Source organism: Schistocerca nitens, chromosome 7 (assembly GCF_023898315.1).
Source record: "Schistocerca nitens isolate TAMUIC-IGC-003100 chromosome 7, iqSchNite1.1, whole genome shotgun sequence".
NCBI lineage: Eukaryota > Metazoa > Arthropoda > Insecta > Orthoptera > Acrididae > Schistocerca > Schistocerca nitens.
Genome location: NC_064620.1, coordinates 383,705,927 through 383,719,698, shown reverse-complemented (window position 1 = coordinate 383,719,698; position 13,772 = coordinate 383,705,927). Strand labels below are relative to the sequence as shown.

The following is a 13,772-nucleotide window of genomic DNA, read 5'->3' as shown; positions in this document are numbered from 1 at the left end:
AACTGCAGTCCTACTCTAGAGTAAATGCATACCCCCATCATTTTTAAAAACACTTAGGCAATAATGTGATGCTAAATTAAACTTGCTTATATTTATGAGACTTAATTCACTAGCCTTGCACCAGTGTTCAGATAAACAAATACAAGAGACATCAGCAAGATTATTTAAAGCTACTTCTAGATCTAGTACTTTGTTTCTGAGGCATTGAATATTCTGACACATTATCCTGACTGTTTTGCAAGTATTTTTTCTTTTGTCATTACCTGGTAATGTGCTGCTTTTTCCATAGTAGCTGTGACTTACCTGCAAATTTTCTTGCTGATTTGTCACAATCTTTTCCTTTTCTTTGTCTGAAGCCATAAAAAATCCTTATTTAATGATGTAGATGTACCTTGTCTTTGACTCCTCCTTAGGCAGTGTTGTGTTGCTGCAACTGTTTTTGATGGTTTTGTTGCTGCTGCTACTGTTGTTGTTGGTTCAGTTGCTGCTGTTGTTGCTGCTGCTGTTTCTGTGGCTGGAGGTGGTGGTGGTGGTAATTGTTGTGGTGGTGGTGCTGACAGGATTCTTCGTGCTGTTGCTGCCTTTGATTCTTTTATTGGCACTATTTCTGTTGATGGTGGATCTGTTGTTGTAGTATCTGTTGGTTTTGCTGTTGTTTCCGCTGAAGGTTTAGTTGCAGTTACTGATTGTGGTTTGACCATTTGTGGTAATTTTACTGCTGCTAATGGTGATGATTTTGTTGTTGCTGTCGCTTCTGTTGTTGTTGCTACTTGTGATGAACCTGCTGTTATTGATCTTTGTGGTGTTACTGTTACTGTCGTTGATGGTGCTGCAGGTGTTTGCTGGTGCCTTTTTATTTCATCCAATACTTTTTGTGCTACAATTTTCTTCCCTAGGCCATTCAAGTGAAGGCCATGAGAAGTGTGGAATCTCCGACCAATGCCACTAATATCAACAACACAAACATTTTCAAATTGACTGTATATACTGGAAAAACTCTCATTACCAGCACTAATCTCTTTGTTCACACAAGACCAGCGTGGCAGATCATAGCGATGTGGAATGTTGACAAAGAGAATGTTTATATGAGACAAAAGCGCCAGATGCTTTTTCAATTCTGAGCAGGCTTTAGAGGTTTCATTTTTATATACATCGTTAGAGCCACCAAACAAAGCTACAAAGTCTTTTGAAGTCAACTTGATAATTTCATCAGTGTACACATTCTTAATTACCTCCGAAAGGGAAGCCCCAGGCTTGACATAACTCGTAGATTTCACAACTGATGCCTCATTAACAAGAGAGGCTATTCCGCGCCCGTGGCTATCAGCTAGAATGTGCAGTTTTCCCATGTGATTATGTACTTTTTGCTGTGACCTAGGCATATGTTGACATGAATTGCGCGTAGGCCTCTTCAGGGGAGTAGCAATGGCTGAAACATGTACCTGCGTATTTTCAAAAATATTTTCTGAAGCACTATCATCACTTATTTCGCTTAGCACTTCGTATCTGTTTCGTAATTGAATAGGTGGGTTTAGTCTGGCCCTGTAGACATTGGTATCATATTTCCTTTCTGACGATGAATTTTCGTGTGTTTTCGGCGACGGATCAGCTTTTGCACACCAAGAACGGAACTTTGTTTCGCATACGCCATTACTGCCTACTCTCCCGTACTTTTTACACAAGTTATGACTTATATTTTTGCTACTATAGTTAATGGTTCCTGAGTGGCGTTCACTGTGCAATTTATTTACGCTCGTTGTGTTCAGCTGCGGGGATTTGTTGCACTCGTGTTGTAAACGCGTATCTCTTCCACTAACACTGCAATGATATTGTTTGTGTAATCCACCTTATTAAGTTTTTGCACAGGATCTTCTCTGCTACATTTTGCGCAGAACCAAATCTTACGTTTAGGATTTACGTTAACACATGAATAATGAAACACAGTTTTACATATCGTGCACATTGCCCCTTTAACCACACGTTTCTTGCAGTGGCAGGGATCCGAACTTAATATTACACTTGTTTCCCTGAAAGATGATGTAGATGCTCCACATGTGTAATTCTCCTTATTACTTCTTGTGGTTCCACAATTTTTTTCTGCGACTTTCTTTATTATGTAGCATGGCATGCACAAGTTTTCACAATACACACTGACTATACTGCACGATAAACACTTTTCCTCTTTATTTTTACGCTTTTTTCTGGATCCTCACACTGATTGTTTGTAATTCCAGACCAATCCAAAGAGCACAGCAAAAGAATGGTAAATTGATGGTGCTAAAAGCAGCAATTGGTCTCTCACTACAACCCCACAACCCACATACGCTGATCAGCCAGAACTTTATGACCATCTACCCAGTAACCGGTACGTCCACCTTTGGCACAGATGACAGCAGCAACACATTGTAGCATGGAAGCCATGTTTGGAGCTCCAATGTTAGGCAGGTCATGGAACCCCTCAGAAACATAGCAGCTAGGATGGGGAAGAAGTCCAACATTCACTTGGTGTGCTCGACGGGGGGCCTTATCTGGGATGTGGAAGAGGCTCTTCCAGTGGCTATCGAGGATGCGGAGTGTAGCCAGCTGCAGACTGTTGGACATGTCGGCACCAACGATGCCAGTCAATGGGGTTCTGAGGAAATCCTTGGGCCCTTTCGACGGCTGGCTAAATTGGCGAAGGCAGCCTCCATCTCTCAATGAGTGGAGGCCAAGCTGACAATTTGCAGCATCGTACCAGAGTGGACTGGGGTCCTCTGATTTGGAGTCAAGTGGAGAATCTAAACCAGAAGCTACATTGACTCTGTGACGAAAACGGTTGTAGATTCCTTGACCTATGCTATGGGGTGGAAGGTTGTAGGACGCTCCCCAATAGATCAGGGGTGCACTACACACAGGAAGCAGCTACGCGGGTAGCACAGTACATGTGGCACACACATGGGGGTTTTTCATATTAGGCTCGTCCCCATGGGAAACAAACCGTTCGTCTGAAAAATTACCATCTGTGACACTGATGTGGATGTGCCAACTGTAAAAATTGTTAATTCACCTAAACGGGTCATTCCAAAGGATTTAAATATGCTAAACCTCATGTTAGTTAATTGTTGAAGTGTCTGTAGCAAGATCCCAGAGTTACTCTTCGAAATAAACAGTAGTAATGCCAATATTGTATTAGGTACTGAAAGCTGGTTGAAACCAGGCATAAATAGCAGTGAAATTTTGAACTTGAATAGGACAATGTTTAGGAAGGATAGGACTGATGCTATGGGAGGTGGTGTGTTCATTGCTGATAAAAGCTGTTTAAATGCAGTTGAGATCGATACTGGGTCGGACTGTGAAATAGTCTGGATAAAGCTGTCAATCAGACAAGGAGTGGCCATTGTATTAGGATGTTTTTATAGACCACTAGCATCTGCAACAAATGTCGCAGAACATTTCAGAGAAAGTCTTGAGTACAAAAGAAGTAAATATCCAAATTATCCATTAGTTATAGGTGGAGACTTTAATCTGGCATCCATTGACTGGGAAAGTTACACGTTTATCACCGGCGGCAGCGGCAAAGACTTGTGTGAAGTTATTCTAAGAGTGCTCTCAACATACAACCCTGAGCAATTGGTTAGAAAACCAACTCGAGATGGGTGACAAACAGACCAGTTCTTTTAGAGGATGTTAATCTAGAAGAAGGTACTAGTGTCTTGAGGCTTCTATGTCAGTGGAAGTTGCAAAAAAAAGGAAAAAAAACAAAGAAACAGTATAGAGTTTTCTTGTTTGGGAAAGCAAATAAAAGTGTCATTAATGAATATCTTCATAGTCAGCTCCAAGCATTCACCACGAGACACAAAGATACTGAGCATCTTTGGTCGGAATTTAAAGGTATTGTCCACCATGTGCTAGAGAAATTTGTGCCTAGCAAACATATAGGGGAGGGAAAGGATCCACCTTGGTTCAACAAACAGTTGCTGAGAAAGCAGAGAATTTTGCACAGTCATTTTAAACGTAGTCACTGCCCTGCTGATAAACAGAAATTATGCTAAATGAAAGCAGCTGTCAAAAGGTCAATGAGAGATTCTTTAACAAATTTGAAAGCAATATTTTATCTGCAGATTCTAAAATTAACCCCAAAAAATTTTGGTTGTACATAAAATCTATGAATGCGACAAATAATTCAATACCTTCTCTTGCTGACAATACGGGTAAAGTAGTAACGGATGATGATAAACAAAATGCCGAAATTCTAAACCTAGCTTTCAAAAACTCATTTATGGTTGAGGACTGCAGCACCATCCCCCTTTCAATTATTGAACAAACACAAGGATGGCTGACATAGTGTTTAGTGTATCTGGGATTGTAAAACAGTTAAGGTCATTAGACACCAGGAAGGCATCTGGCCCAGATGGTATCTCCGTAAGATTTTATGTTGACTATGCTACAAATATAGCACTATTCTTACCCATCATCTATCAGAGATCATTGGAACAGCAGAAAGTTCCACGGGACTGGAAGAAGGCCCAGGTCATAGCAATCTATAAAAAAAGGGTAGAAAATCGGATGCACATAATTACTGGCCAATTTCACTGACATCAATTTGTTGTAGAATCATGGAACATATTTTGTGTTCAGACATAATGACTTTTCTAGACTCTGAGAAGCTCATCTGCAGAAACCAGCATGGTTATAGAAAACAGCAGTCATGCAAGACACAGCTGGCCCTCTTTGTGCATGATATGCAACAGGCTCTAGATACCGGCTCCCAGGTTGATGCCATATTCCTCAACTTTTGAAAGGCATTCGACTCAGTTCTTCACTGTCGCTTGCTCTAAAAAGTGTGCACTTATGATCTATCCGATGACATATCTGGTAGGATAGAAAGTTTTCTAACAGACAGAAAGCAATATGTTGTCCTGAATGGGGTGACTTCAACAGAAACAAGCATAACATCAGATGTGCTCTAGGGCAGCATAAAAGGTCCCTGATTTTTATGATTTACATAAGCAATCTGGTTGATGGTATTGACAGCGGCATTAGACTGTTTGCTGATGATGCTGTAGTCTACAGAAAAGTAGTATCACATGAAAGTTGTGAACAAATCAATGAGGATTTGCAGAAAATAAATGCATGGTGTAATGACTGGCAGTTATCTCTCAATATTAATAAGTGTAACCTACTGTGTATAACAAAGTGAAAATCCCCATTAATGAATGAATACAAAATAAATGCACAGTCTATGGAAGCAGTAACATCCATCAAATATCTGGGTGTGACTATTCAAAATGATCTCAAATGGAACACTCAGGTTACACAAGTAACGGATAAGCCGAACTCTAGATCGCGGTTTATTGGTAGAATCCTGAAGCAATGCAGTCCTTCAACAAAGGAAATTGCTTACAATACTTTAGTTCATCCAGTCTTAGAGTATTGTTTGTCTGTTACCAGTTACCAGTTGGATCTGATTCAAGAGATTGAGAAGGTCCAAAGAAGAGTGGCAAGGTCTGTGACTGGTACATTTAGCCATCGCGAGAGCATTACAAATCTCATAGAAAGTTTGAAGTGGGATACACTTGCAGATAGACAACGTGTTAAGCGGATGTGGCTGCTCATAAGCGGATGTGGCTGCTCAATAAATTCCAAAATCTGATCTTCGCCAAGGATGTAGAGCATAGATTATTAGCACCATCTTTCAAATCGCGCAATGATCACCATTCAAAGATAAGGGAAATTAGAGCTCGTACTGAGACATTCAGACAGTCGTCTTTTCCTCATGCGATCCGCGAGTGGAACAGGGGGGGGGGGATATGACTTTTGGCGCAAATAGTGCCCTCCGCTACACACCAGTTGGTGGCTAGGTGGAGTACATATGTAGATGTAGGAAGCAATGAGGACTTGGTAGGTCACTGGAGGGAGCTGCCACTACACACACAAGTCACATAATTCCCATCAATCCTGTGGAGAGTGGAGGGGTGCAGGGGGGTAGGGGATGGGGGGGGGGGGAGGCATGAGCTCTAACACCACTTTCAATCACATCCCATGTGTGTTCGATCGGGTTCTGAACTGGCAAGTTGGGGGGCCAGCACATCAGCACATCAATTGAAACTTGCTGCCATGTTCTCCGAACCACTCCATCCCACTCCTGGCCTTGTGGCATAGTGCATTATCTTGTTGAAAACTGCAACTGCCATTAGAAAACATGATCATCACGAAGGGGTGTACGTGGTCTGCAACCAGTATATGATACTCCTTGGCCATCAGGTGCCTTGCATGGGTTCCACTGGACCCACTGATACCCATCCGAATGTTCCCCAGATCATCATGGAGCCACTGCCAGCTTGTCTCCATCCCGCAGTACAGGTGTCAAGGAGCTGTTCCCATGGAAGATGATGGAGTAGTGCCACCCTCCCATCAGCATGATGAAGAAGGTACTGTATTCATCAGACCATGCAACACTCTGCTGCTGCACCAATGTCCAGTGCCGACAGTCATGTGCCCATTTCAGTTGTAGTTGCCACTGTTGTGGTTTTAAACACTGGTCTATGCATGGATCATCGACTGTGGAGGCCCATCATTTGGAGTGTTCGATGCACTGAGTGTTGAGACACACTCGTACTCTGCCCAGCATCAAAGCCTAATGCTAGTTCCGCCACAACTGGCCGATCTGCCCAGCCTACAACGTCCAACCCCATGACGTCTGGATGTGGTTTCACCTTGGTTTCGCCACATATTGAAGACACTCACCACATCACTCCTTAAACACCCAAGTCATGCAGTTTCCAAAATGCTCATGCTGAGCCTCTGTACCATCACAATCTGGTCTCGATCAAACTCAGATAGATCATGCGCCTTCCCCATTCTACAAATGGACAGCACTTTCACTGATACTACAGGCGCTGTGCGTGTGACTGACTAGTAGTAACTCCTCACCAGGTGAAGCTGCTACCACCTGGATCGGTTTATATCGATATTAGGTTGGGGGTCATAATGTTCTGGCTGATCATTATATGATTTACAATGCATTTTCTACTAGTATTTTGGACACTGTGTCAGGAAGTTCTGCTATGGAAAATAATATTTAGCAGCAGTGGTAATTGATCTCCGTATGATGACTAATAAGTGAAAAAGAATAAGAGAAGGAGAACAACAACTTAAAAAATTTAGATTTATTAAACTTGTTAGGAATGTTTTGGAAAAGCTGGGTATTTGCTGTCTGAACAAGTTAACTTTTCATATTGTAATATCCAGCCAGGCTGGTACACGAAATGTACCTCTTGTGCACCACGGAAAAAGATCTTATTTAACATAACATAGAACAAAAATATCTTGTTTGGAAAAGCAGCATAAGAAAAGCATTGAATGTAAGTAGAATCATCTTTATAGAAGAATAATGTGTAACTATGTACACTATTGACATACAAGAAGGTTGCAATCTACAGTCAAAGAATAAACAGAAATTGTAGATGCTGAAACACAGCACATTAGTGGTTGGTGCATAAATAGTTTGAGAACCACAATACAAACACACACACACAACACAAATGCAGCGAATGGTAATCCTGATTGCTACATTGGCCTCCTCAGGGGAAGTGGAATGTTGGTAAAAAAAACATGAAGGGAAGTGTACGCATTGACTGGATCTTGGTGTGCATCATGGAAGCAGATCAGATGTGGGTGGTGCCAGTGCTTGCAGATGGGGCTGGTTCCAAGGTGCTTCAGATGGCAATACATCTTGGAACATGCACGTAGGTGTGATTCATTTGATGGAAACTGTGGAGGGCCTGCAGTTTACTATTACATCCAGTGTTCATCTCCTCTTCATAAGACATGGTCCGAGCATGTGTAAGGAGGCTGCAGTGAGGGATTAACACCATCCACGCACAGCATTACGTGCACGCATGTTTCCAAGTCATAATCTGCATAACTGGATGCTGTACAGTGGCTTGAAACTATGCAAGGGCGAATGCATCCTACATGTCACTTCAACTAATGAATGAAGTATGACTGGTCTTGGTCAGAAGACTGCAGGGAGTCCATGTCGAGAAATTCTCCAGGAAGGTGTAATGCTTCACTGTAGACTAGATCTGCTGATGAGGCATCAATGTCCAGCATGTAAGTGTTTTGGAGAGCAAGTATGACCATCAGTAGATCTATCGCCCAATTACTTTCATGACACATCAGTGTTGCTTTAAAGGAAAAGTGCCAACATTCAATCATGCCAGTGCTCACTGGGTGATAACATGTAGTTTTGTGGTGAACGGTGCCACTGAATTAGGTAAGTTGGGTGAGCAGATCAGGTTCAAGTTGGTGGCCATTGTCTGTTGTGACATACAGTGGGCAACAAAAGCAAGATATCCAATTTGACACAAAGGCAGAGGCTAGAGTTTCTGCTGAAATATTGTCAGTTGCTTCTGGCCAGCGAGTAAAGTGATCAATAATTGTTGTAGAATAGCAATGAACATTCAACAGGTGTAGTGGGCCGACAAATTCATTATGTATGTGCACAAACCATGAAGATATGTCAGGGAAGTATTCCACTGGCACACACACATGGTGGGATACCTTGCTGTGTTGACTTTGGATACACACATGTGTCCTTCTGTGACAGTTTTTTTGCATTCCAGACTAAACAAATAATTTTGAGACAAGGCAAAATGGTCCGACATGATACATGTTATACAAGCTGTTGGAGCTGCATGTGCAAAATGTAGTTAGTAAGAAGGGACAAGGCCTTCCAGTTGAGATATCACAGTATAATTTATTGTCTGCTCCAGGAACATTGACTAGCTGCAACTATAAGGTTGATGCTGCATCACTGAGAAGATTCTGGAGCTCCTCACCAGTATGTTGTGCCTTGGTGAGTTATGCAAAGTCAGTGGTGCTTGACAGACTGTTGATGTGAGAAAGACAGTCGGCTACCACAATGTCAGTACCCAAATATGCTTGATATCAGTACTGAGATAGGAGATAAATTCCAAATGGTTGTATTAATGTGGTGAGCAACTGTTATTTTGTTGAAAGTGTAGGAGAGTGGCTTATGATCCCTGTCCGAATGGTTGTATTAATGTGGTGAGCAACTGTTATTTGTTGAAAGTGCAGGAGAGTGGCTTATGATCCCTGAAGATGATGAACCCTCTGGCTTCTAACTCTGTGTGGAAGTACTCGATTGCCTCACAGATAGTGAGAAGTTCTCGATCACACACACTTCACTTTCGCTGTGATGGTGACAGATTATGTGAATGGAAAGCAAGTGACTAACATGTATCATCATGTAGTTGCAATGCTGCACCAATAGCAGTCTGGCTTGCATCTATCACTAAATACAAGAGGTACATCCAGTTCATGTTGTGCCAGGACTGCAGCATTCACTATGCTCTGTTTTGCCACTAGGAAGGCACTGTTCACTGTACTGGAGAACTTCCTTTGGTTTTTGGACCAGCAAATGCTGCATTCAGCAGTTCCTGTAATTCAGCTGATCATGGCAAATGGCAACAGTAAAAATTCAACATGCCCAAGAAGTGGTATAATCCCTTAACAGTGTTTGGTTGTGCAATCTTCAGAATGGCTTCTACTTTTTCTGGCAATGGTAGTTAGCCTGAAGAGGAACTCTGTTGGCCTAAAAATTTAATTTGCAACTGCCCAAATGCACACTTAGCAGTATTTACAACCAATCCTTGATGTTCTAAGCATTTATAAACTTTGATTAGGTGTTGCTGATGCAGTTCCACATTGGTGAAAATGGCAAGGAAGTCATCCAGATAGGTGAAACAGAATGGTACAACCTGTAGTTGTTGTTGTTGTGGTCTTCAGTCCTGAGACTGGTTTGATGCAGTTCTCCATGCTACTCTATCCTGTGCAAGCTTCTTCATCTCCCATTACTTACTGCAACCTACATCCTTCTGAATCTGCTTAGTGTATTCATCTCTTGGTCTCCTTCTACAATTATTACCTTCCACACTGCCCTCCAATGCTAAATTTGTGATCCCTTGATGCCTCAGAACATGTCCTACCAACTGGTCCCTTCTTCTTGTCAAGTTGTGTCACAAACTCCTCTTCTCCCTAATTCTATTCAACACCTCCTCATTAGTTATGTGATCTACCCATCTAATCTTCAGCATTCTTTTGTAGCACTACATTTCGAAAGCTTCTATTCTCTTCTTGTCTAGACTACTTATCGTCCACGTTTCACTTCCATACATGGCTATAATCCATACAAATACTTTAAGAAACGACTTCCTGACATTTAAATCTATACTCGATGTTAACAAATTTTTCTTCTTCAGAAACGCTTTCCTTGCCATTGCCAGTCTACATTTTATATCCTCTCTACTTCGACCATCATCAGTTATTTTGCTCCCCAAATAGCAAAACTCCTTTACTACTTTAAGTGTCTCACTTCCTAATCTAATTCCCTCAGCATCAACCGACTTAATTCGACTACATTCCATTATCCTTGTTTTGCTTTTGTTGATGTTCATCTTATACCCTCCTTTCAAGACACTGTCCATTCCGTTCAACTGCTCTATCAAGTCCTTTGCTGTCTCTGACAGGATTACAATGTCATCGGCGAACCTCAACGTTTTTATCTCTTCTCCCTGGATTTTAATAGCTACTCCGAATTTTTCTTTTGTTTCCTTTACTGCTTGCTCAATATACAGATTGAATAACATTGTGGAGAGGCTACAACCCTGTCTCACTCCATTCCCAACCACTGCTTCCCTTTCATGCTCCTCGACTCTTATAACTGCCATCTGGTTTCTGTACAAATTGTAAATAGCCTTTCGCTCCCTGTATTTTACCCCTGCCACCTTCAGAATTTGAAAGAGAGTATTCCAGTCAACATTGTAAAAAGCTTTCTCTAAGTCTACAAATGCTAGGAACGTAGGTTTGCCTTTCCTTAATCTAGCTTCTAAGATAAGTCGTAGGGTCAGCATTGCCTCACGTGTTCCAATATTTCTATGGAATCCAAACTGATCTTCCCCGAGGTCGGCTTCTAACAGTTTTTCCATTCGTCTGTAAAGAATTCGCATTAGTATTTTGCAGCTGTGACTTATTAAACTGATAGTTCGGTAATTTTCACATCTGTCAACACCTGCTTTCTTTGGGATTAGAATTATTATATTCTTCTTGAAGTCTGAGGGTATTTCCCCTGTCTCATACATCTTGCTCACCAGATGGTAGAGTTTTGTCATGGCTGGCTCTCCCAAGGCTGTCAGTAGTTCTAATGGAATGTTGTCTTCTACCCAGGCCTTGTTTCGACTCAGGTCTTTCAGTGCTCTGTCAAACTCTTCACACAGTATCGTATCTCCCATTTCATCTTCATCTACATCCTCTTCCATTTCCATAATATTGTCTTCAAGTACATCGCCCTTGTATAGACCCTCTATATACTCCTTCCACCTTTCTGCTTTCCCTTCTTTGCCTAGAACTGGTTTTCCATCTGAGCTCTTGATATTCATACAAGTGGCTCTCTTTTCTCCAAAGGTCTCTTTAATTTTCCTGTAGGCAGTATCTATCTTACCCCTAGTGAGATAAGCCTCTACATCCTTACATTTGTCCTCTAGCCATCTCTGCTTAGGCGTTTTGCACTTCCTGTCGATCTCATTTTTGAGACGTTTGTATTCCTTTTTGCCTGCTTCATTTACTGCATTTTTATATTTTCTCCTTTCATCAATTAAATTCAGTATTTCTTCTGTTACCCAAGGATGTCTACTAGCCCTCGTCTTTTTACCTACTTGCTCCTCTGCTTTCTTCAGTACTTCATCCCTCAGAGCTACCCATTCGTCTTCTACTGTATTTCTTTCCTGTCAATTGTTCCCTTATGATCTCCCTGAAACTCTGTAGTACTGAGTCAGTAAACCATGACTTTGTAGCAAAATGGTGGCCAAATGTCATAAAAAGACTCTCAAATAAACTAAATGGAGTGATGTTGGCTCTTTCAGGGATGTCCTCTTCAACACCAGCATTTGTGTGAAAGCTTTAGTCCAGTCTAGCACACTAACAGGTTGCACAACATATACCATAGTTGTGGTCGCAACAGGGATGCTGGACTATGGTCTGGCACTGTCTGATCCTTAAGTGCCAATAGCCGCTGCACAGGTGCCATGTACCACGCTTGCTTAGGCACAAGTTGAAGAAGAGATGACCATGGGCTACTTGACAAGCAAATAATGCCTTCCTTGAGCAAGGAATCAAATTCTATAGTCTAGGTCTACATGAGGTAGGCGGGCCATTAGTAGTCTTAATATCACCAGAACAAGTAAGGAGTTCCATACTGATCGATGAAGATTAATACTACATGAAAAGTGCCCACTGAATGCAGGAATAAGGTTGTAAATATTATGTCTGGAACTGTTTTAACTGTCAATGCATTTAAACAGAAAAGTATCAATGTCTGATTGAATATTATGTAAAATGATTTTTTTTTTTGTAAAACAAAAATAGTGAGTTGCGTTTGTGTATATGTGTGTGTGTGTGTGTGTGTGTGTGTGTGTAGCAACTTTCCTTCTCATAACATTATTACATTCCATCCTGGATTTTCCATTGTTTAAAAATAGTAAAATGATGTCCATGTATAGAGTAAATGAATAGAAAATAAAAGAAAATTTACATGTTCATTAAACTAATTTAACAATGACTCAATGTCAAAGGTGTATTGACAGAAACGTTTCTGTCCTGCATTTCAAAGTTTTAGTACTTCATGCTTTTTTGCATATACAACATTTCTTGATAGTCATAAAAACATTATTATTAATATTAAATACAAAAACTGTTTCACATAACTTATGAAAATGCATTAAAGTTTCAAATTTGCATACTCACATTCTACATTTAGAAATGCTGAGGCAGTCTGTGGTTCTCCGATACCATTGGTCACCTCACACATGAACTGCCCAGAGTCATCTGCAGCAACGGGATTTATAACTAAAGATCCATCCCGCTTCACAGTGACACGCGTCTCGAGGGAAGACACTTCTTTAATGGGAACTCCTTCTCTATACCACCGTACTGTCACATTGCCCGGCAATGCCTTTGCTTCACATGAGAACTGGACTTTCTCACCTTCCATCTTAGTTTGGTTTGAAGGAGGGACCATAATCACAGCCCCACCTAAAAAAACAAAGAATATTAGTATATGAACAGCACTACTGGTATTAACATATTTCAATCTAAATAAATGAAAACAATTCATAATAGGATATTACAAGAATCTCAGAAATGAAAATGAGAAACACTAAAACAAAGGAAGTGTGGCCATGGTGGTCAAATAGGTAGAGCACTAAGACTCCAGTTCTGAAGGTCCTAGGTTCAATCGCAGATAAGAGCAGGCATTATTCCTTGTTCCAGTCCCTTGAGGGCAGCCCAACGTCCACTCAGCCTGTTACCTTTGGTAATGAGTACTGTGGATCTTTCCCAGGAGTAAAAGGCAGCCATGGCAATGAGCCCACAACCCTCCTCCTCCCTCTGGGTATAACCATCAAGCTGGAGTAACAAGAAATGTGAACCATCCCAACAGCTGAATTTTTTTCATTGAATACGGCCAATCTTGATGGTCCTATGCAACTGCAATCATAGTTGACGATGTTACTGGGTCAATATGGAAACACAAAGGAGTTGAATGTTGCTTTCCAAAAGATCCAGTAAATAAACTACTAAGCTGTGGATAACTAAGGGAATAAACTCTCATGCAAGAGGAAGAGGGAAATTTATGTAAATGCCAGAGTAAGTCAAGATCCAACATTACTCACACACTACAAAAAATACTGTGGTACAATACTGGCCATTAAAAT

At 41.2% G+C, this 13,772-nt stretch overlaps 1 protein-coding gene across 1 annotated transcript in view; it reads right to left on the bottom strand.

The window, feature by feature from the left end:
• The window catches only part of LOC126194768 (protein turtle-like), a 914,596-nt gene that overhangs the window by 128,182 nt on the left and 772,642 nt on the right, over positions 1-13,772 (bottom strand). The window contains exon 8 of the mRNA XM_049933054.1: positions 12,805-13,092. Coding sequence (XP_049789011.1) covers positions 12,805-13,092 — 288 coding nt within the window. The remainder of the gene's footprint in view (positions 1-12,804; positions 13,093-13,772) is intronic.